Here is a 24,751-nt window from a genome sequence, read left to right as displayed (position 1 = left end):
AATATAAGTCTGTCTTTTAGAAAAACATTTTTGAAATAAAAGCAGTCCAAATATTCTGTGCAAATATATTTGGTCGTAAATAATTTTTTTTGTTGTTGTTAAACAGTTATATCCTCTTTTGAAGAGACAAAATGCCAGTGTTAGATGGTCGAAGGTCTCCATCCTACCAATCATTCATTAGTTAACAAAAAAGTACATAAATATTCCTGCAGGTCTGTTCTCCTGAAATTCATTCATTCATTTTTATTTTATTTTATTTATTTATTTATTTTTTCATTTTTAAAACTTTAAGAAAAAAAAACGCTTAAAAACTCCTGCACTGCTTTTACTTTGAAGGGCATCTCCACGGAATAAACCTATACTTTTTTTCAGAATAAAAGCAAAACACACAAACAAAAAACGAATTCAACAAAAATGTAATAAAATAAAACAAGAAATTCTAAATGTTTTGAATCCGGCATATTTGTTATCATTGAATTATTTTATGCTTTAACAAAAAAAGTAATTATTTTCCTTATGTATTTATGTTCTGACTTTACAGGACATGTAAACTTGTAGTTTATTGTTTCAGTAAGTCATTTTTTTTTTTTTTTTATACTTTGAATCACTTACTTTTCCCTCAGTGAGTCAGAACGACTCAGACGTGGTCTGAAACAGGTCACTCCCAACAAAGCTTCAGATATATTTTTTGTCATTTGATTTCATGATTTCATTTCATATTAATTTCATTTGATATTTTTATTTTATTTTATTTTGACAAAAAAAAAAAAATTCTGCTTCATATTCAGTCATTTGACTGAAGTTACACCAGGTGACCACCAGGCGGCAGCAGAACATTAAACCTATCACCAGCAATCTGATCTCCTTAGGTCAAAAATTTACATTTAATCATTCTGTACACAAATACATGTCTATACTCAAACATTAACCTTTTACTAAAGCACTCAGTTTGAATCCAGTTAATAATGAGTTTTATAAAATCATCCTGTGTTTAAAATGTAAAAGGTGAAAATGAACGACAGCTATCAGATCAGTGTTATGAATACTATGAAATATCTGACTGTACTACTTTGGTTCTTCTACGTAAATGTATATGAAACAGAATATTTAATCATGCAGTATCTTTACCTGTAAAATATCTCAACATATCTTCCACTTCTGGATTTATCACCCTCACCTGCAGCAGAACATTAATGTGAATAAATATGTGTAAACATTTATTTTAATCAGACAGAGCCAGGCTAACTGTTCCCTCTGTTTACAGTCTTTATGCTAAGCTAACTGCTTAGCACATGAGAGTGATGTCATCATCTGATCCGACTCTCAGTTGGAAAGATTATAAATAATATTATTTGTCAAAATGTTGATATATTCCTTTAAGTACCTGATAATGTTGAGGTGCTGGTCCTTTTCATGAGTATCTATATTCACCTCACAGGCTTTTACTGTGATATTTAACCATATTCTGAATTTTATTGTGAAATTCATGCAGGTAGATGTGGTGATTTCACAGAAGCAGTTTAAGTGTTTGATTACAGTGAAATACAATAATTCTACAGGAGCATTCTGTTGAATCACAATTATCAAATGAACATAAACTGTAAAGTTACAGTTAAATTCAATAATTCACAGGAACATACTGTGATATCACAGTGATGCATTACTGCTGCTGTGAGATCAGAGTATACAGCTGTCATGTCTCAGTAATTTACTGTAAATGTACAGTCAGATATTTTACAGTGTGGGGAGTTTAATCACTGCAGTGAACAAAGAATAATACTGACCTCTGAAATGTGGAGTAGAAATATAAAGTAGCAATAAATGAACATTTATTCCAGAAAAAAATGTGTTAAACCACAATAAAAATCCACAGTTAAAAATAGAGCCGTGTAATGTTACACTGAGTTTGTGTGGCTGCTGCTTCATATCACTGTGTTTCATCATAATGTGACTGATGAAGTGGAATAATCCTGTTAGAGCTCCATGTGTCTCCGTGTGTGTGTGTGTGTGTGTGTGTGTGTGTGTGTGTGTCAGCTTCATTAACTCTCAGTGTGACACAGCTGGGATATAAAAGCATATCAAAGAGAAATGGTGACAATAATGAAAAGTGTTACATAAGAGAAAAAGAAAATAAATTAATAATGATATTATGTGATGTTTACAAAAAATTTTTCAGGCACTGAAGAAGAACATGTTTTTTTATTTTGGCTTGGGGGAGGGGTCAACCTGGTCTCACTCCGAAGTCGTCAAAGTGCGGCGCTTGTAGCGTCAGACACTGACGAAAAAGCCATCCTTTAACATCAGCATGACACACAGCCAGTCACTGTTAGAGTTTAACAACGTTCGGTGGCGTCAGGGGAGAAACACGGCAGGACAAGAACGAAAGTTAATGCGACGAAAGTCCAAGTATGGTGGGTGGGTCCAACAAACACTGACTTTCACCCGAGAGAGCGGTGTTTGTGTCCTGTAAGATCATAAAGCCAAACCCTGCATGTTTTCCTTTAACAAAATCACCAAAATTACACCATTTATCAGCTAGAAACTGTAAAAACAGAAATTGCTGATAATAATTGTTGCATTTTGAAATGTCAGATGGTCCTTGGTTGTATTTTGTGTTTAATTTACTGGTGAAGGGGTCTCGGTGGATTAGTGGATAGAGCAGGTGCCGCATGTACAAGGCTGTTGTTGCAGTGGCCGGGCTCTCTCCCCCTTCATGCTTAGCTGTCCTGTCAATTAAAGGCAAAAAAAAATGCCCCCAAAAATATCTTTAAAAATTTTTTACCGGTGACTTTTACAGAAAATATGCCTTGCAAATTTTTGCAGATTTTCCAGACTTTGTAGATTTGACATTTCTAATGAAAACATGCAGGTTTGGACACCATGTTTTTTTTTAAAAACCACCAATGTTGCACCATTTATCACAGCCAGAAACTATCGTTGGATTTTTTTAAATTTCTGACGATCCTTGAACACATCATGTGTGACAAATGCTTCCATCAGAGAAAAAAACGCTAGCCACTCAGAGAGGATCAAGGAAAAATATTTTTAAAATTAATAAATAAATTAACAGCCACTCCCTTCCTGTGATAAGTGAAGAACAGTCCCTAAACGAAACAAAACATAAAAGGACTCTCGGTGAAAGTTTTGTTGTTCCCTCCTAATGTAATGGACAGTACTGAAATGCTTTCATTCTTCACACTGATATTAATTAGATTTTATTTTTTTAAAAATTCATTTTTTTATTTTTGTTTTAAATCTATATATATATATATAGAGAGAGAGAGAGAGAGATAATGCAATAAATAAATAAAGATAGAAAAAATGTGTTTAAAAAATAATAAAATATGTTTAAAAAATATATGAGAATTGTTAGAAATAGGTGAGCTCCATCTCAACAGTATTCAGATGCTGCTACGTATAATAATGACCCAGGAATAAACAATAATGAATGTGAATATCATTTTGCATCATGAGTACTTTAATATTTGATACTTTAATCCTGCAGTTAAAACTTCCGTATTTTAAGATGTTCTTTATAATAAAGTGCGTTTTTTTTTTCATTGTGGATTAAAAATGTTCAAATAAAAACAAATAAGTAAATGTTGTATTTTTGAGGGTTAAAGTATATAAAGTAAATTAATTCCAGCTGGACCAGATAAATATTAACAGTAATGTTAATTAAAGGCTAATGCAGGAGGTCTTTATGATACTGGAGCTGCCTGGTGAGTACTTTTACTTTTGATACTTTAAGTACTTTTTGTCTGAAGTACGGACTGAAGTATTTTTATTGTGATATTGTTCTTAGCAGTACAGTGATGATCCTGTCCTGATAATGAGACACAGTCTTCTTCATCATCATCGTCATCATCACCTTCAGCAGCAGCAGTCCTTCTTCAGTGGAAACACAGAGGCAGCAGCGGGGGGCGGGGCTTAACCACATCTGGATGAAAAACATCTGGACTCTCTCTATTCAACGTTACATACATGAGAGGCTCTGCGCTGACACCGGGGCCCAGGACCGACCGACACACCGACAGACAGACAGACGGACCCAGCAGCGGACAGACAGACCGAGCTCCTGTGTAGTTTTGTGGCCGCAGATGATGGCTCGGTGCCGGACGCTTTGGATCGGGATCCTCGTCCTGCTGACTGCCGGTGAGTGCTGCCTCTTCGCTCCGCTTTTCTCTCTTCTCCTCCGGGCTGAGTGGAGCTCTGAGGCCGGGCAGGAGACCCGGGGGAACTGGGACAGTTTGCTTTAGAGAGAACAAAGTAAAAGTACCAGTATAACAAAGTAAAAGTACTCCAGGACAAGTTAGATACCTTCTGTTAAATCTTACTAAAGTAAAAGTACATAAGTATTCACAGCTTCATCTGAAGAGTAAAAACAGTACAACAAAGTAAAAGTTCTCCAGGACATTTAAAAGTCCTGCTTTCAAATCCTACTGATATTAAAGTACACAAGTTATTTTTACCTTCATGTAGTTAAAGTACACAAATGCTCATCAGGTAAAAGTACACAAGTATTTAAAGCTTCATCTAGCAACAGTAGTAAAAGTAGTGCAATTCAAAAGTCCTGCCTTCAAATCCTACTACAGTAAAGTACACAAATACTGTCAACTCCATGTAGTAAAAGTACACAGGTATTAACAGCTTCATGCAGTAAAAGTACACAAATATTAACAGCTTAATGTAGTAAAAGTACACAAGTATTACCATCTTCATGCAGTAAAAGTACACAAGTATTAACAGCTTTGTGTAGTAAAAGTACACAAGTATTAACAGCTCCATGTAATAAAAGTACACAAGTATTAACAGCTCCACGTAGTAAGAGTACACAAGTATTAACAGCTTCATGGAGTAAAAGTACACAAGTATTAACAGCTCCATGTAGTAAGGGTACACAAGTATTAACAGCTTTGTGTAGTAAAAGTACACAAGTATTAACAGCTTCATGCAGTAAAAGTACACAAGTATTAACATCTTCATGCAGTAAAAGTACACAAGTATTAACAGCTTCATGCAGTAAAAGTACACAAGTATTAACAGCTTCATGTAGTAAGGGTACACAAGTATTAACAGCTTTGTGTAGTAAAAGTACACAAGTATTAACAGCTTCATGCAGTAAAAGTACACAAGTATTAACAGCTTCATGGAGTAAAAGTACACAAGTATTAACAGCTTCATGTAGTAAGGGTACACAAGTATTAACAGCTTTGTGTAGTAAAAGTACACAAGTATTAACAGCTTCATGCAGTAAAAGTACAAAAGTATTAACATCTTCATGCAGTAAAAGTACACAAGTATTAACAGCTTCATGTAGTAAGGGTACACAAGTATTAACAGCTTTGTGTAGTAAAAGTACAAAAGTATTAACATCTTCATGCAGTAAAAGTACACAAGTATTAACAGCTTCATGTAGTAAGGGTACACAAGTATTAACAGCTTTGTGTAGTAAAAGTACACAAGTATTAACAGCTCCATGTAATTAAAGTACACAAGTATTAACAGCTTCATGTAGTAAAAGTACACAAGTATTAACAGCTTCATGCAGTAAAAGTACACAAGTATTAACAGCTTCATGTAGTAAAAGTACACAAGTATTAACATCTTCATGCAGTAAAAGTACACAAGTATTAACAGCTTCATGGAGTAAAAGTACACAAGTATTAACATCTTCATGCAATAAAAGTACACAAGTATTAACAGCTCCATGCAGTAAAAGTACACAAGTATTAACATCTTCATGCAGTAAAAGTACACAAGTATTAACAGCTTCATGCAGTAAAAGTACACAAGTACTGTATTAACAGCTCCACGTAGTTAAAGTACACAAGTATTAACAGCTCCACGTAGTTAAAGTACACAAGTATTAACAGCTCCATGTAGTTAAAGTACACAAGTATTAACAGCTCCATGTAGTAAGGGTACACAAGTATTAACAGCTTTGTGTAGTAAAAGTACACAAGTATTAACAGCTCCATGTAATAAAAGTACACAAGTATTAACAGCTTCATGTAATAAAAGTACACAAGTATTAACAGCTCCATGTAGTAAGAGTACACAAGTATTAACAGCTCCATGTAATAAAAGTACACAAGTACACAAGTAATAAAAGTACACAAGTATTAACAGCTCCATGCAGTAAAAGTACACAAGTATTAACAGCTTCATGGAGTAAAAGTACACAAGTATTAACAGCTTCATGTAGTAAAAGTACACAAGTATTAACAGCTCCATGTAATTAAAGTACACAAGTATTAACAGCTCCATGTAGTAAGGGTACACAAGTATTAACAGCTTTGTGTAGTAAAAGTACACAAGTATTAACAGCTTTGTGTAGTAAAAGTACACAAGTATTAACAGCTCCATGCAGTAAAAGTACACAAGTATTAACAGCTTCATGTAATAAAAGTACACAAGTATTAACAGCTCCATGTAGCAACAGCAGTAAAAGTACTGCAATTCAAGTGAAAAGTCCTGCCTTCAGATCCCACTACAGTAAAAGTACAAACATTTTTTTAGTTTCATGTAGGTAAAGTACACAAATATTTCTCCATGCAGTAGAAGTATCAGTATTATGTAGTTAAAGTATTAGCGGTCAAAGTGCTGCAGTATTGTAAAGTTCAGGTCAACATGTCCATGTGTCCAATACTTTTACTTTGTGACCTGCAGAACTTGAGCTGGACTCTTGTGTTTACAGATGATGAGCTAATGTTAGCATGCTAACACGCTATATAATTAGATGGTCAGCATGGTAAACATTATATCTGCTTAATATTAGCATTAGCATTGTGAGCATGTTAGCACTGATTTTAAAGTTCAGGCTCATAGAGCTGCTGATTTAATGCTCCTTTTTAATTTCTGCATTTTATCATTGATGAACTACTGTAGTATATTATATTACATTACATTACATTATATTATATTATTTGTCTAAAGGTCTCAGTGAAGTGTGATTTGAAACTGAAGTGACATGAATGAACAGATGAACCGTGTGTGCGATTAAAAAGCAACTTATTATCTCACATCTAACAAAGAGCGAGTGTATCTGAGAAACACAAAAACACACACACACTTCTTGGCTCCGTCTTAAGACTCTGGAGAAGAGAGCGACTGGCACTGAAAGAAAGTGTGTGTTTGTTTATGTGTGTGTGAGTGTTTTATTTGTACTAATGAGGACTGTGAGGTGACGTGGTGATGGCCTGATGACTCCACACACACACACACACACACACACACACACACACACACACACACACACACAGCTGCTGATGAATATCTAATAAATATCTGTGTGTCAGCTGTTACACTGGAAAGACACTTATTTTGAGGTACTTGTACGTGACTCAAGTATTTCTGTTACTTTATACTTCGACTTCACCTCAGAGGGAAATATACTTTTATACTTTTATAACATATATATTGTCAACTTCAGTCAGTAAAAGTACACAAATATTCAGTTTCATGCAGTAACAGTACAAACAATGTGTCATGTGACTGCAGTTGGTTCAGATCCAGGTCGAACACCTTCTCACCACAAACGAACCGCAGCAGAGTTCGTTTGTAACCGGACTGAGACCACCTCTTCAAGAAGGTCTCGGTCCGGTTGTTTTGGTGCACACCTGAGTGTGACTGCTGTGTTCACACCTGCCCAAACGAACCGCACTGAGGGGGCAAACGAACTTGAGTTCAATTGAACCGAACCAAACAGGGCAGGTGTGAAAGCATGTTAAGGCTGCTTTCACACCTGCCCTGTTTGGTTCGGTTAAAACAAACTCAGAACAAACTCAGTCCAGTTCATTTGGGCTGGTGTGAAAGCTGCCAGTCGAACACTAGTGCGGACCAAACAACTGAACCGAGACCACTTGAAAAGGTGGGTCTTGGTCCACTTCCAAACAGACTCTGGTGCGGTGTGTTTGTGGTGTGAAAGAAAACAAATCACCCACAAGATTTTATGAGAGCAGATATGTCATTTTAGCAACAGCTAAACCAATAACAAATCCATCTGCTGATCATCAAATCTGTCCACGATCTTATCACTGATCCTGATAAAGGCCACGTATACCCGGTAACCTATTTATGCTAGTGCATATGTGTAACCATGGTAACACATATGCATGTTAGTGAGGGGATTTTCCCTGATTAAAAGGTTGTTGAAGCTGCCATCAGTGTATCCGACTCCGTGTGACAGTGATCCCGCAGTACGAAACCCCAAATCATTACTGTCCAATCAATGAGTTACCTGTCGGTCAGAACTTCATATTTTCTCCTTTGGGTTTGTTTGCAAAAGAGACAGTGTGAACAGGAACTGAACCAAAACTAGAAAGCTCTGTGAGGTTCTTGGGTCGTCTTCATGCTCTGCTCTTTGAGGTCTATCCACAGATGTTTAATGATGTTTAGGTCGGGGGGACTGTGAGGGCCTCGGCAAAACCTTCAGCTTGCTCCTCCTGAGGTCGTCCATTGTGGATTTGGGGGTGTGTTTAGGATCACTGTCCTGTTGTAGAAGCCATCCTGTCTTCATCTTCAGCTTTTTTACAGATGCTGTGATGTTTGCTTTCAGACTTTACTGGAATTTAACTGAATCCATTCTTCCCTCTTGAAATGTTTCCCGTGCCACTGGCTGCAACACAAGTCCAAAGCATGATGGATCCACCCCCGTGTTGAACAGTTTTTTCTCCAAACATACCTCATTGCTCACTGTGTCCACTAAGTTCTGTTTCAACTTCATCAGTCCACAGGACTTGTTTCCAGAAAGCATCAGGCTTGTTTCGATGTTCCTTTACAAACGTCTGACGCTGAATTCTATGGTGAGGACACAGGAAAGGTTTTCTTCTGATGACTCTTCAATGAAGGTCATATTCGTACAGGTGTCACTGCACAGTAGAACAGTGCACCACCACTCCAGAGTCTGATAAATCTTCCTGCAGGTCTTTTGCAGTCAAACAGTGGTTTTGGCCTTTCTGACAATCCTACAAGCAGCTCTCTCAGAAAGTTGTCTTGGTCTTCCAGACCTCAACTTGACCTCCACAGTTCCTGTTAACTGCCATTGCTTAATGATATTATGAACTGAGGAAATAGCTACTTGAAAACACTTTGCTACCTTTTTATGTCTTCTTCTGCTTTGTTGGCATCAGTTATTTTGTTTCAGGAGTCAGATTATTTATAAAGCTTTGACATTTGCATCACCTGGCCTTTCCTAAGAATGACTGTGAACAAGCCAGAGCCCTCACAAGCTAATTAAAGTCTGATATCCTGGTAAAAGTTGTCTGAGAGCTCAAATGTCCAAACTTTTGCATGATGCTCCTTTCATTTTTTATCACTCTAAAATTGTGCAAAACAAAATGAATACACTGATCTTGCTTAAAACATTGAAAAGCACGTTTCATCTTTATCGCCATGTCTTTCGGAGATCAGTTCATCCTATACTTATGCAACTATTCACAGTAAAAGACATTTTGACCAGGGGTGCCCAATCTTTTGTATGCCACTGTACCACCACTGTCAAATAGTAACATATATACACTCACCAGCCACTTCATAACGTACACCAAGCTATTACCACGTTGGACCCCCTTTTTAATTCGTGGTGTCAAAGACTCAACAAGGTGCTGGAAACATTCCTCAGAGATGTTGGTCCATATTGACATGATGACATCACACAGTTGATCCATGATGAGACCTCCCGTTCCAGCACATCCCAAAGGTGCTCTATTGGACTGAGATCTGGTGACTGTGGAGGCCATTGGAGTACAGTGAACTCATTGTCATGTTTGAGATGATGTGAGCTTTGTGACATGGTGCGTTATCCTGCTGGAAGTAGCCATCAGAAGATGGGTACACTGTGGTCATAAAGGGATGGACACGCTCAGCAACAATACTCAGGTAGGCTGTGGTGTTTAAACCATGCTCAGTTGGTACTAAGAAAATCTCCCCCACACCATTACACCACCAGCAGCAGCAGCCTGAAGCGTTGATACAAGGCAGGATGGATCCATGCTTCCATCTGAATGTGGTTTTTCCAATCTTCTATTGTCCAGTTTTGGTGAGAAAACCCGTGTGAATTGTAGCCTCAGTTTCCTGTTGTTAGCTGACAGGAGTGGCACCTGGTGTGGTCTTCTGCTGCTGTAGCCCATCTGCTTCAAGGTTGGACAAGGTGTTGTTGCTTCAGAGATGCTCTTCTGCACACCTTGGTTGGAACCAGTGCTTATTTGACTTCCTGTTGCCTTTCTATCATCTTGAACCAGTCTGGCCATTCTCCTCTGACCTCTGGCATCAACAAGGCATTTTGGCTCACTGGATATTTTCTCTTTTTGGGACCATCCTCTGTAAACCCTAGAGATGGTTGTGCTGAAAATCCCAGTAAATACTCAGACCAGCCCGTCTGGCACCAACAACCATGCCACGTTCAAAGTCACTTAAATCACCTTTCTTCATCATTCCGATGCTCGGTTTGAACTTTGGCAGCTCGTCTTCACCATGTCTGCATGACTAAATGCATTGAGCTGCTGTCACGTGATTGGATGATTAGCTATTTGCCTTAATGTGCAATTGAGCAGGTGTACCTAAAAAAGTGGCTGGTGAGTGTATATAAAGACATTGTACACTGTAGTATTTCTGCTTTGACTTCAGTAAAACATCTTCACATCACATGTTTGACCTGAAATAATGTTTGTGCTACTACAGAGCGTACAGAGTTAACTGTTCGACCACATGTCAGGCAGAGTGTCAGTCTGAGAGAAGAGACTGAAGTTTTTATCTGAAACACTTGAAGTCTTTTCTTGTACTGCAAACGGTTCTGAATATTCAGCAGTTTCAGTAAACAGGATCATTTTTCTCTGTTTTTCTCAGATGAATTGCAAATGGAGACAGATACTGTATTTATACACCCACTCACTCTCTGACCTACCTCACAACTACACCAGCACCATCTAACCTGTCATCACTGCTGCAGATATTCACAGCTCAGACTCACTGCAAACGTTCAGTCATTGTTTCTCAAATTCAAAAAACAAGAGTGTGGTTTTGGAGTGGGCTGTGATTGGATGGTTGTATAACAGCAGTGTAAGTGAGAGCATCTGAGCAAAGCTGAGCGACACATGTGGGTTTATTTTAGTATCAGTCGATTTGATTTACAGTCTGACAGCTGCTCCGACATCCTGCGGCCTCCTGACACCTGTGCTCCATCTTAGTTCAGATCACAGTTAGGGCTGCCACGATTAGTCAACTAATCGATGACTAATCGACTATTAAAATAATCGGTGACTATTTTAGTAGCTGACTAATCAGTTTGAGTCATTTTTCATAGAAAAGTACTATAAAAGTACCCCAAAATACTCTTATTGCAGCTTCTTACAATCATATATTGGCAGCTTTACACACTCTCCCATGACAGTGAACTAAAACCCTTTGGCATGAGTATGAAACAAGACATTAGATGACGTAATTTTGGGGTTCAACTGAAACAAAACAGACTGACATTTTTCAACATTTTAACACATTTTTTGATGAAATGATTAGACGACTAATCGAAGAAATAATCGACAGATTAGTCGACAATGAAAATAATCGTTAGTGGCAGCCCTAGTCACAGTAGAATTTACCAGAGTGAATAAAAAAAAGAAATCATTCAGCCATCAGGGCTTTGGTTTGCCTGTCTCATGTTGTTTGTACTTATGCCTATAGAAAGTAATGCATCAGAATGCATATGTAACCCACATAATTATGAGGGCTTCAATCACGTGACCAATGCATGACGGGCGTAAAAAAGAAGCAAAAGTCGGGTCAAACAAACACAGGACTTTCCCCCAGAATACCGGTGTTTGTGTCCGGTGGTATGAGGTCAGGCTGTGATGTCACGTTAAGTATGTAACTTTACGTCAAGTACGTTATGTGATAATGCCTAACCCTAACTTACGTATCTTTACTGTCCTAAACTTAAACTAACTTTACTTTCTAAACAAAACCTACGTATCTTTACTTTCTTAAACATAACCTACGTAACTTTATTTTCTTAAATCTAACCTACATATCTTTACTATTTTAAACCTAACCTACGTATCTTTACTTTCCTAAACTTAAACTAACTTTCCTTTCTAAACATAAGCTACATAACTTTACTTTCTTACACATAAGCTACGTGACTTTACTTTCTTAAACCTAACTTATGTATCTTTACTTTCTCAAACCTAACCTACGCAACTTTATTTTCCCAAACCTAACCAAGGTAACTTAACTTTCTTAAACATTACCTACATGTCTTTACTTTCCAAACCTGGCCTACATAATTAAAACTTACACTATATATTTTTACTTTCCCAAACTTAAATTACATATTTTTACTTTCCTAAACTTAAACTACAGTACAGGCCAAAAGTTTGGACACACCTTCTCATTCAATGCGTTTTCTTTATTTTCATGACTATTTACATTGTAGATTCTCACTGAAGGCATCAAAACTATGAATGAACACATGTGGAGTTATGTACTTAACAAAAAAAGGTGAAATAACTGAAAACATGTTTTATATTCTAGTTTCTTCAAAATAGCCACCCTTTGCTCTGATTACTGCTTTGCACACTCTTGGCATTCTCTCCATGAGCTTCAAGAGCTAGTCACCTGAAATGGTTTCCACTTCACAGGTGTGCCTTATCAGGGTTAATTAGTGGAATTTCTTGCTTTATCAATGGGGTTGGGACCATCAGTTGTGTTGTGCAGAAGTCAGGTTAATACACAGCCGACAGCCCTATTGGACAACTGTTAAAATTCATATTATGGCAAGAACCAATCAGCTAACTAAAGAAAAACGAGTGGCCATCATTACTTTAAGAAATGAAGGTCAGTCAGTCTGGAAAATTGCAAAAACTTTAAATGTGTCCCCAAGTGGAGTCGCAAAAACCATCAAGCGCTACCACAACAAACTGGCACACATGAGGACCGACCCAGGAAAGGAAGACCAAGAGTCACCTCTGCTTCTGAGGATAAGTTCATCCGAGTCACCAGCCTCAGAAATCGCAAGTTAACAGCAGCTCAGATCAGAGACCAGATGAATGCCACACAGAGTTCTAGCAGCAGACCCATCTCTAGAACAACTGTTAAGAGGAGACTGCGCGAATCAGGCCTTCATGGTCAAATAGCTGCTAGGAAACCACTGCTAAGGAGAGGCAACAAGCAGAAGAGATTTGTTTGGGCCAAGAAACACAAGGAATGGACATTAGACCAGTGGAAATCTGTGCTTTGGACTGATGAGTCCAAATTTGAGATCTTTGGTTCCAACCGCCGTGTCTTTGTGAGACGCAGAAAAGGTGAACGGATGGATTCCACATGCCTGGTTCCCACTGTGAAGCATGGAGGAGGAGGTGTGATGGTGTGGGGGTGTTTTGCTGGTGACACTGTTGGGGATTTATTCAAAATTGAAGGCGCACTGAACCAGCATGGCTACCACAGCATCCTGCAGCGACATGCCATCCCATCCGGTTTGCGTTTAGTTGGACGATCATTTATTTTTCAACAGGACAATGACCCCAAACACACCTCCAGGCTGTGTAAGGGCTATTTGACCAAGAAGGAGAGTGATGGAGTGCTGCGGCAGATGACCTGGCCTCCACAGTCACCGGACCTGAACCCAATGGAGATGGTTTGGGGTGAGCTGGACCGCAGAGTGAAGGCAAAGGGGCCAACAAGTGCTAAACACCTCTGGGAACTCCTTCAAGACTGTTGGAAAACCATTTCAGGTGACTACCTCTTGAAGCTCATGGAGAGAATGCCAAGAGTGTGCAAAGCAGTAATCAGAGCAAAGGGTGGCTATTTTGAAGAAACTAGAATATAAAACATGTTTTCAGTTATTTCACCTTTTTTTGTTAAGTACATAACTCCACATGTGTTCATTCATAGTTTTGATGCCTTCAGTGAGAATCTACAATGTAAATAGTCATGAAAATAAAGAAAACGCATTGAATGAGAAGGTGTGTCCAAACTTTTGGCCTGTACTGTACGTATTTTTACTTTCTCAAACTTAACGTACATAACTTTACTTTCCTAAATCTAACCCTTATAACTTTAAGTTCTTAAAATGGCAGTGTCATTCGTGGGCTGCTAATTCATTAGATATCATACAAACCACTGTATTATGATATGGGGAGTAAAGTGACAGACAGACATCACCATGCATGGCTCTAGACATGGTAGAGTAATGTTGACATGTTTGCATCCCTAATTGTCATTTTTGTATTTGTACAAATTAAACAAACCAGATACAACCTCTGAACCCGTTAGCTACATGTGTGATGGTGATTTGGCCTCTGAGGGCAACACCAGTAACACAGAGGTTCTGGTGTATCTAGCGGTTTCTGGATAACAGATATCTGGGCCAAGACTTCCTCCTCTGTGTCATTGTTTACTCACCTCTGTAAACAGATATCTGCAAGTGAACGCAGATACGTTTGAATAAAGCTAATTAAAAGCTTAATTGTCATCTGATTATGGTTGATAGGTTTTGAATTGCATTTCTGCCAATGCATCAGATGTGACTGGTCAGCACTACTTGGACTACAATCGGAAACCAGAACACTTCTGATACCAAAACCTTGTCCTGACGTCTACAGATTCTGATTTCTGTTTACGGGGATTAAATCAGATCTAACTGGTTAATCAGTGAGCTTTCTACACGTTCTCATCCCAACTCATTAAAGACCGCCACTCTGTCAGAGGAACTACACGTTTAAATATGACATGCTCTGACACGTTCTCAGGCTAGCTGTGTCCATCTGTTTCCAGTGTTTATGCTAAGCTAAGCTAAGCTAAGCTATGCTAAGCTAAGCTAAGCTAAGCTAACCAGCTGCTGACTGCAGCTTCATATTTACTGCAGACTTGAGGGTGGAATTAATCTGAGTCTCAGAGAGGAGATGAAGTGTAGTTTTTCCAAAATGTGAAACTATTCCTTTAAAGGGAAAGTGTGTGTGTGTGTGTGTGTGTGTGTGTGTGAGTGAGTGATAGGGAGGGCGTCCTCCTCCTCTCGGCAGCGTGGAGTGCTCAGATATTTCCCATGAGCCTTTGAGGGCGGAGCGTTGGATGCTAACTTGGCTCTGAACGCAGCTCACTGCTGGCTTCAATTTATTCCTGGAGGCACACAGACACACACACACATACACACATGCACGCACGCACACACGCACACACACTCACAGTGCTGATTGTAATTAAAGTGAGCTCGCTGCCTCTCGAGCTCCTTCACTTTTCTTTTTTCTTTTGTCTTCAGCTCTGTTTGGAAGAAACATCTGGAATAACTTCAACTGTGTGTGTGTGCGTGTGTGCGTGTGTGTGTGTGTGTGTGTGTGTGTGTGCGTGCATACAGAGTTAATGAAGTGTTGTGTGTTTATGTGTACAGTCCTGTATGTGTGTATAAAGTATGTAATTATGATGCAGTGTGGTTGAGTTTGTGTGTGTAAGTGACTGCATGTTTGTGTAGATCTGCGCTGTGGTGTGTGTGTGTGTGTGTGTGTGTGTGTGTTGTTTTGGTCTAACTGGCATTTCTGTGTCATCTGGGTCTGATCACTGCTGTTGTTATGATGTGGCAGAGCATCTCACACACACACACACACACACACACACACACACACACACACACACACTGAGGAGTGTGTATCTACAGTGTGTATCTGTCGTGGGTGTTAGTTTCAGTTGAACGTTCAGCTTCATGCTAACATGTTTTTGGAGCTAATGAGTGTCAGAGGGACACACCCAGCTGCTGCTGCACAGACACAGTCACTGTGATGTGATGCTGTACGTGGCAGAGCAGATACACACAGATCCTTTACTGCAGTAAAAGTATTTGTACCACACTGTAAAAATGCTCTGTTATAAGTAAAAGTCCTGTATTAAACATTTTACAGTAAAAGTGAGAGATGGGACCAAGTCATTGTAAGTAGTAAGTCTCAAGTCTACACTAAACTTCTGAGTCCTAAACAGGTCATAATGTGCTCTTCACCAAAAGAGTGCACTAGGAATGAGTCCTTAAACCTGGAAATGAGTTAGCATGTCAGCACTTCCTGCCCTTCTGTGTGGAGTTTGCATGTTCTCCCTGTGTCAGCGTGGGTTTCCTCCAGGTACTCCAGCTTCCTCCCACAGTCCAAAGACATGCAGGTTAACTGGTGACTCTAAATTGTCCGTAGGTGTGAATGTGAGTGTGAATGGTTGTCTGTCTCTATGTGTCAGCCCTGTGATAGTCTGGTGGGTGAACCCTGCCTCTCACCCAGTGTCAGCTGGGATAGGCTCCAGCTCCCCCGTGACCCCCAACAGTTTAAATGGTTACAGAAAATGAATGAATTAAAAGTTGAAATTTATCTGAATTCTAGTGTTCATAGTATCGACGTATTGGACTGTTGTATTTTACCACCTCTATGTGCTAGCTTGAGGAGCCTAATGTGACGTTACATCTTCTCTCTCTGACCGTGCAGGTGCTCCAGGTGTTCAGTCTTTCAGCCACCTGAGCTTCAACCTGTGCAGGTGGTGTGAGGTGTCCAGTCCGGTGTGCAAAGACAGCGTCTGCTTCAGTAACTGCACCCTGTCCTCCTTCTGCACCGCCATTGACGAGATCTGCATCGCCATGTGGTCAGTGGTCTTCTTCATGTCACATATGATGTATTCTGGTTTTAAGTCAACGTCTACTCTCTCTATGCACAACACAGTGTTTGCTGTAGTTTGACTGGTGGTCCAACAGAGTTTGGTGTTTCTTAAAAAACAATGTATAGTCTCATACAGCAGTGCTCCCTCTTAGTCATCACTATGACCCACTGTTAGTGTGTGGTGATGTGTTTATCTGCACAAACTCTGCCATCTGATTGGAGATTATTATTTTTTTCTTATTTTACTATGTTGAGGACATTTATGAGGACGGGACTTTATAAAAAGTTAATGACCAGGTGTCAGATTGTAAGCAGCAGACAGCCAAGAGACACAGCACCACAAAAAACGGAAATCTAGTGAGGAGACAAGAGAATGAATTTAGGGTCAGCTTAGATAAATTAAAATGTAAAACACTATAGACCTTTTTACTGTAAGTAAACAGCATCATGTTTTTTGGTGGGCGTGGCTTAGCTGAAGGCAAAACAATTCTCCACAGACATTAGCTAGCAAGTTCTGTTGGCTTGTTTTAGACAATGGAGGAAGATGATGAGAGTGGTGCATTCAGGAATATTGATGTCACAGGAAGCCAATCTTACAAAGGAGGACCACACTTGTTTGTTTTGCTTTGGAAGCTAACGTTAGCTAATGTGCTAAAAAAGTTAGCGTTCCAGAGAAATCCAATCTTCCTCTTAATCGCTCCCCAGTTTCTGATGAGGTGGACATGATAACCCTTAATACACATAACCTTATTCATCCCTACAACAGGAAATACTTTTTCCCTAACCTGATATGAAGTGTGCGCTGCACATGTGAGCATTTTTGATGATGGCCTCCGTCCAGTCCTTTGGTCTTATCACATTTAACCATCTTTGTTTTTGTTGACGGGCAGTGGCGGCTGGTTTTGAGCCATGACTCCTTCTATTCTGGCTCCCAATAACACAACAAGACAAACATTTTAAGACTCCTATGTAGCCTACAGCCCTGTGAGGGAGAGGCAGCTGCACCTCCAGCTAACAAACAGACGTCACTGTGACGTTGGCCCTAAAAGGGTCTATTCATTTCCATATAATTGTTTTGTCAAAGCCACAGAGGGCCCCTAGAGAGAAGCTAAAGAGCCGCATGTGGCTCTGGAGCCGCAGGTTTCCTATCCCTGATCTAGACTGATAAAACTATACCTACAGGTAAGAGGAAACATATGTCCCTTAATGTATAGAGCTTATACAGAGCTACATATTCAGTAGTAAACAAAGAGAACAGCTGAAGGTTCAGTGTTTTTGACTCTGATTGAAAAAAACTAAAAAGAAAATCAGCTGAGCTGAGTTTAATAACATCATGTCCAACACAATGTGCGTGTGTTCTCATTTCCTGTCGTATTTGTGTTGATGTGTACTCAGTATTTTTCTCAATGTGTCAACCACTCTGTCTTGGTTTTGTTCTTCAAATCAAAGAGTCATAACCAAAATGTCCTGGAGCCATCAGTGTCTCAGAGAAATGCAGAAATATCAAAGTGCAGTGGTTGTTTTCCTTCAGCAGGATCCCCTGAGCCAGCAGAGTCCACCACAGTACAGCTAAGCTGCTTCAATATGTTGTTGATCAGCATTATGAAACATCCTGAAGTCATTTCTCTCAGCTCGCTACTGTTGCTGCAGGAAAATCAAAAAACAACATGTGACTGCTCTTTTGTCTTTTTCACATTTGGTTTCAAACGTTCACACAGTTGTTTTTCATGAGAGCATGACGACCCGTCAGACCGTTCACACACTCTGCCGTCACTTTCTTAAGGATTGGAAACTTTCTGCTGATTCGGGCTTTTGTTTGGATAACAGAGCTTCGCCGGGATCCCCCTCACTGCGCCCCTCTCATTTCCTGTTCACGTCAGCCGGGCCGACCCTCCCAGATAGCTGCAGGAAACCAGAGATAAGAGGAGAGAAGAAGAACAGAACACAGAGGGAGACGCTGATTTATTCAGGCCAAAGTTGATGGAGATCAGAGTGGAGCGGCTCAGACTGACTCACAGTCAGACTCATTGTGTTTGTTGAACGCCACAACTATCAGTTCACCAAACAACAACAGTTACAGGAGCTGCATTCACTAAACATCCTGAGGTTAAATAAAGCTTCTGTCAGACCTGCAGCCCTGCACTGTTATCTGACAGACATGTCTCGACTTTACACTAAACATAAAAGTTGAAGCTGAAACTTGAGCTGAATGATGTCAGACCTCATTAGTGCCCAAAGACTGTATTTATATGATGAAGAAAAAACACCACAACATTTGTTCTGATTGGTCTTAAGTCTTAAATCTGGTACAGACACACTTTGGGCAAGAATCATTTTATTTTCATTTCATTTATTTATTTATACAGGACAGGAATTAAAAGTAACAGTGTGTGTGGGACATGCCTGTCCCTCAGAGAATCACCACCCTAACTTGCCGGAGGCGTTTGCGTAATCATGGCCTGGGGCTAACAGCTCTTGATAAGGTCTCCCAATGCAAAATGGTCCAGGGAAGGGGCCAGACTAACTGTACGTTCAAACCAGAAGCTTCCGAAGAGGCAAAGTCTCTCGCGGACGCCCAAGATGCACGACTATCAAAAATATTTGTGGCAGCTTTGGTTGCTCTAGTCGCTCATCACGTGAATCATTGAACGGACTACTGGCTTGAAAGCAGTGTAGTTGCTGCTTGCTGTTGTCCAGTCAAAAAGCTCATAGTTGGTCAACAGAAAGTTATGTTTGGTCAATGAAGCCTTGCATGCTACATCGCAACATTAGCCTGCAATTCTCTCCTCTGTTACTAACATTACACACTTTAAAACTCACCAGACCAACCAACTACCTCCGCGACGCGGTCCCAAGCCTCATTCTTTTTATATTGGTCTCTGTAACTGAACAGCGACACACTATAAAGGACTGTGTGGACACGAACACAAGTATCAACTTCTCGATATCCACTGTTGGAACAAGTGTGCTGTAGGAACCAAAGTTACATGGCTTGTTCTCTGGGTCCCGCTTCATCGAAGCACGTCAGCATTCCAATTGGTTGTCGCCGAACCACGTCAGAGATCATTACCATGAAGTTAAATGAGTTTTAACTCCCTTCCGGACCGCTCTGGTTGCTTTGGTCACCCAAGACCTGCGGCTGACGACCAGGTCGCCCACGTTGCCGGGCTCTCATTGAAAATTAATGACTTCCGCCATTTTGTAAGCTCTAGTCGCTGTTGGCTTGAACGTACAGTAAAAGTGATTCAAGAAAACCTTGATGACACGGCATATTTGAAGACTGAGCACCTTGCCTGGTATGGGGAGACCCTGTGGGCCCACCAGCCGCAGGGACAGGAATCAGGGTCCGGTGCACTGTGTGCCGGGTGGGCAGGGCCCTGAGCGTGCTGATCCCTGGTGTCACAGGTTCCTGTTATGTAACAAAAACACATTACAATACAAAATAAAAACAGAAACAGTCAACAGAGACAGAACAACAAAACACAGGCAGCTACACAGACTTGGTAGAGGAGATAAGTGGGATATGAGATTTAAATCAGTGGTTGCAGGTGTGTCCTTCAATCACATAGTCTTCATATGGATGTTTGAAATGTGTCAGATCTTAGTGTAAAGGCCTTTGAACACTGAGTCCGTCATCCAACAAAAGTGTTTACACACAGAAACCCTGCACACTGATTCTGATACGTTTTATTGTTCTATTTCATCATGACTATTTGCAATACATGACAAAATGAATGCTTGCCTCTCTCCACTGGAGTTACCTATCTGACTGTCACCACTCCCTCCCTGTCTTTCATTTGGCACCGCAGCTGCATGAAGGGGTGGAGCTATCCTCCCTCTCTGTCTCTACATCCTGTGTGCCGTCCACATCCTCCTCCTCTTCATCATCATCCACCTGAATGTTTACTATCTGAGAATTCTTGTGAGAACAGGGTTGTTAAAAAGTTACATAGCTGTGAAGCTAATGTAAGTGAAGCATTATCTTGTGTTAGTATTAGCTCTGATTTGCTTTGTTTTGTGCAACTTCAAATGGCGTACGCCACAAGAAGTTGGGAATTGATTCATCTCTGTAATTTTCAACACGTTTTGCTTTCTGCAGCTTTTTTGTTTTACTTTGTTAGTTTTGTTGTTGGCCACTGTGTGGTTTTTGTACACTAAAGAAATGATATTAAGTGTAATTTTTTCCAAATGTCTGAATCCAGTCCATGCCTTGGACATTTAAGTATGGACACAGAAATTCACACATAAAAATGAGACATTATTTTCACAGTTCAGGTCTTTTAATATCTTGTGAAGTGAACCCAAAACACTTATTTTTATACAGAAGAAGAGTACAAACACTTACGTTTTGAGAAATGAACCAGCAACACAAATAAATTTGGATGCGTGTTCCTCTGCTCCTACAGGAGGAAGAACAACGACACGATGACGGTGCACACCATGTGTCACAACCCCACCCTGCCACTAGAGGGCGTGGATCCCGGCCTGCTGCTGAACTTCACCTCCAGAGAGTGTCACATGGTTCCCCAGCCCGCAGAGGATGGAGCCATGATGGTGTGTGGCTGCCATGGAGAACACGAGTGTAATGACAAGCTCATCTTCGACAAGGGAGCCAACGGTGAGCACATGAACAGGTGGAGGGGTTACTGAAGGGAGGGAGGGATGGATGGACAGTTGGATTTCAGTATGTCCTCTCTATCTGCAGGATTCTCTAAGCTGCAGAGTAAAGACGTGATCCCAGTGGTGGTGGTGAGTTTGGTTCCTCCCGTCCTGGTGGCCATTGTTGCCACCGCCGCCTTCTACTTCTACCGCACCCACCGTCCCAACAAACCCAGCCCCCCTGCACGCCCTGCCTGGCCCACAAAACGCACCCCAGAGCTCTACCAGGCCTTCGACCTGCCATGTGGTGGTGTGGGGGCTCGGGGAGAGGGTGGAGGAGGAGGAGGTGTGATGGGTCCCGAAAGGGGGGAGTCTAACGCCAAGGGTCCATCTCCCAACAATGACATCATCAATGGCATGACAGAGTGGCAGACCCAGCTGTCCGAACCACTGCCCATCAAGCTGGAGGTCCTGGTGGGGAAGGGGCGCTTCGCTGAAGTGTGGAGGGCATGCCTGCTGCAGGGCGAGAAGGGTGGAGCTAACGGCTACGAGACTGTGGCGGTGAAGGTGTTTCCAGCTGTCGAGTACGCCTCGTGGAGAAACGAGTGCTCCATCTTCTCTGACCCCATGCTGGAGCACGAAAATGTGGTCAGATTCCTTGCAGCTGAAGAGAGGGGCCCGCCTGGCCACGCCCACAGGAAGTATTGGCTGGTTTTGGCCTATCACAGCCTCGGGAACCTGCAGGACTTCCTCACAGCAAACATCCTAAGCTGGGAGGAGCTTGTCACCATGGCAGGCAGCATTGCCAGAGGGTTGGCTCATCTCCACAGTGACACAACACCCGGTGGGGTACCAAAGGTGAGTCCGTCCTTAATCGTTGCTTTTTGTTGTGCAGATTGCGTCTCAGTTTTGATGATATTTATCTGTTTGTGTTGCCGTAGGTGCCGGTGGCACATCGGGACCTGAAGAGCAGTAACATCGTGGTGAAGAGCAGGAGGGAGTGCGCTCTGTGTGACTTCGGTCTGGCATTAAGACTGGACGTCTCCCTCACTGTGGACGACTACGCCAACAGTGGACAGGTAAACTGTACAGGTTGAGCAGCGGGTCAATAAATCACAAGCAGAATTTGCATCATTTGATTGGGCTTCTCTGTGTCCTCCCGTCCAGGTGGGGACGGCTCGCTACATGGCCCCTGAGGTCCTTGAGTCCAGGGTGAACCTGGAGGACCTGGAGGCCTTTAAACAGATGGATGTTTACTCCATGGCTCTGGTTCACTGGGAGATGGCGTCCCGCTGCCACGCCATCGGAGGTACGAGCTCCCTTATGTTTTTAATCCTCAGGAGAAAAGAGGTGAGACTGAGAGGACCACCCGTCTGTCCACACGTCTCACAGCTCAGGTTGAGGTTTGGGAAATAATGCTGGAGGCGTTATGTTTTCTGGTTGTCAGTGTGGACATCTTTCTGTCCATCTGGACCATCCTCGTGAAAGAGATATCTTAACACCTTCAGGGAATTTACTCAAATTTGACACAAACATCCACTTGGAATCAACAATGAATTGATTAGATTTTGTTGGTCAAAGGTCAAAGGTCACTGTGACCTTGTCTGTCTCTCCCCTGTCTCACCCCTGTGAACGCACTATTTTAAGAATACCAGTAAATTTTGTTCAAATTTGACACAAACGTGTCAGATTTTAAAAAATTTTGTGGCAAAGCTGATCACTTTCTCACTTGGAGAATTTGGTGGTCAATGGTCAAGGTCACTGTGACCTTGTGTCTGTTGCATTCCTGTGAATTCCCTCATTCCCAATATCCCATTTGAATTGAGAACCATTTGAACTGAAACACGTTCATGAATGTTCTGTGTATGTGTGTGTGTGTTGGCGCAGAGGTGAAGAGCTACGAGCCGGCGTTTGGCTCCAAAGTCTGTGAGCAGCCGTGTGTGGACAGCATGAGAGACCTGGTGCTGAGGGACCGAGGACGGCCGGACATCCCCTCGGCGTGGACGCAGCACCAGGTCAGAGTTCAGACTCACATGAAAGGACGATGTGTCTGATGTCCTGGTGTTAACTGTTTGTGTCCTCTGATGTCCTGCTGTCTAACTATGGTCCTCTGTCCTCCAGGGGATGAGCGTCTTCTGCTCCACCGTCACTGAGTGCTGGGATCATGACCCAGAGGCCCGACTGACGGCTCACTGCGTGGTGGAGCGCTTCAACGTCCTGCAGCAGGAGGAGGAGGAGAGAGAAAGAGGAGGGCAGGAGGTGGAGGGAGAGGAGGAGCCGAGGCGAGAAGCTGACAGAGAAGAAGATGGAGAGAGAGAAAAGGACTCAGAAACAGCAGACAATGAGCAGAGTCCGTCTCTCTTCCCTGCTGCCTCTTCCTCCTCTTCCTCTTCCTCCCTCCAGGTTCCTCAGTCAGACTCAGAGAGAGGTGGATCAGAGGTATCCCATGATTCTTTGGGTCAGACTGCTTCTGTGGTGTGAGCGGTGGACGTCGTCTTCTCACGCTGTGAGCCCTCCTTCCTCCTGTAGCTGGCTGCGTTCACACTGTCTGTCCAATCTGTTGTTCCTCTTAAAACATCTTTCAGTATGTAAAAGATGGAGCGAATCTGACTTTAACTTGGTTCAGATATTCTCATTCCCCAGAGGATGAATCCTGATGACTGTGATGATCCTCTGACTTTACCTCTGGCACCACCTGCAGGTTGACACTTAGGCTACTCTCAGCCCTAGAGTCGTCTCCTTTGGTCTGAATCAGGGACTCATGTTGTTCCAAAGTTGTATAATTGCCTAGAGTTGGTTCGTGTTCTCACGGCAGCATTTACAAGAGGACCAGATCAAATGCCTTGTGTGAGAAAGCTGCTCTTGATTGGTCAGAATTTCCATGTGGGAAAAATCCAGGAAGTAAAGCAAACGTTGAAGAAGAGTACACTTGCAAGATAAATGTGACACTTTCTAATGTCACAATGGAGGGACAACTACGCAGGTTGATTGTAGCGCTGCTCATCGTGGACTATATTGCTGTCATTGTTCATTTTAGTCAAAGCATACAGTTTGAAAACGAGGCGCGGCTCCAACTAGAAAACAATGTTTTGATGCATTGGATGTGCTGAATGTGCATATTAAGGCAGTACAGGAGGAGGTGCACATTAATAATCCTCCAGGACTGTAACATGCTCATGTTTAACCCAAACAATGACTGAGACCACCTCTTCAAGAAGGTGTCAGTCCAGTTGTTTTGGTGCACACCTGAATGTGATTGCTGTGTTCACACCTGCCCAAACGAACCGCACTGAGGGGGCAAATGAACTTGAGTTCAATCTTACAAAGGAGGACCACACTTGTTTGTTTTGCTATGGAAGCTAACGTTAGCTAATGTGCTAAAAAGTTAGCGTTCCAGAGAAATCCAATATTCCTCTTAATCCCTCCCCAGTTTCTGATGAGGTGGACATGATAACCCTTAATACACATAACGTTATCCATCCCTAGTTGTCTTTGTTTTTGTTGACGGGCAGTGGCGGCTGGTTTTGAGCCAT

The 24,751-nt window shown here is 41.5% G+C and overlaps 1 protein-coding gene across 1 annotated transcript; it reads left to right on the top strand.

The window, feature by feature from the left end:
* The first annotated feature begins 3,926 nt into the window (after positions 1-3,926).
* Positions 3,927-24,235, top strand: tgfbr2l (transforming growth factor beta receptor-like). The gene is made up of 8 exons (XM_049594339.1): positions 3,927-4,155; positions 16,452-16,605; positions 21,026-21,237; positions 21,325-22,076; positions 22,160-22,297; positions 22,386-22,527; positions 23,106-23,233; positions 23,340-24,235. The coding sequence occupies exons 1-8, from the start codon at positions 3,945-3,947 to the stop codon at positions 23,697-23,699; spliced, it is 2,097 nt and encodes a 698-aa protein (XP_049450296.1). The 5' UTR covers positions 3,927-3,944; the 3' UTR covers positions 23,700-24,235.
* The last annotated feature ends 516 nt before the right edge of the window (positions 24,236-24,751 follow it).

Source organism: Epinephelus fuscoguttatus, linkage group LG13 (genome assembly GCF_011397635.1).
Source record: "Epinephelus fuscoguttatus linkage group LG13, E.fuscoguttatus.final_Chr_v1".
NCBI classification, from domain to species: domain Eukaryota; kingdom Metazoa; phylum Chordata; class Actinopteri; order Perciformes; family Serranidae; genus Epinephelus; species Epinephelus fuscoguttatus.
This window is presented reverse-complemented; position numbering and strand designations above follow the sequence as displayed.

Bases quoted from the DNA above. Each gene is read 5' to 3' on its own strand.
- tgfbr2l (XM_049594339.1), top strand. From the start codon at position 3,945: ATGAAAAACATCTGGACTCTCTCTATTCAACGTTACATACATGAGAGG. The intron at 22,298-22,385 runs GTAAACTGTACA...CCTCCCGTCCAG, and splicing joins ACTACGCCAACAGTGGACAG to GTGGGGACGGCTCGCTACAT. The intron at 22,528-23,105 runs GTACGAGCTCCC...GTGTTGGCGCAG, and splicing joins CCGCTGCCACGCCATCGGAG to AGGTGAAGAGCTACGAGCCG.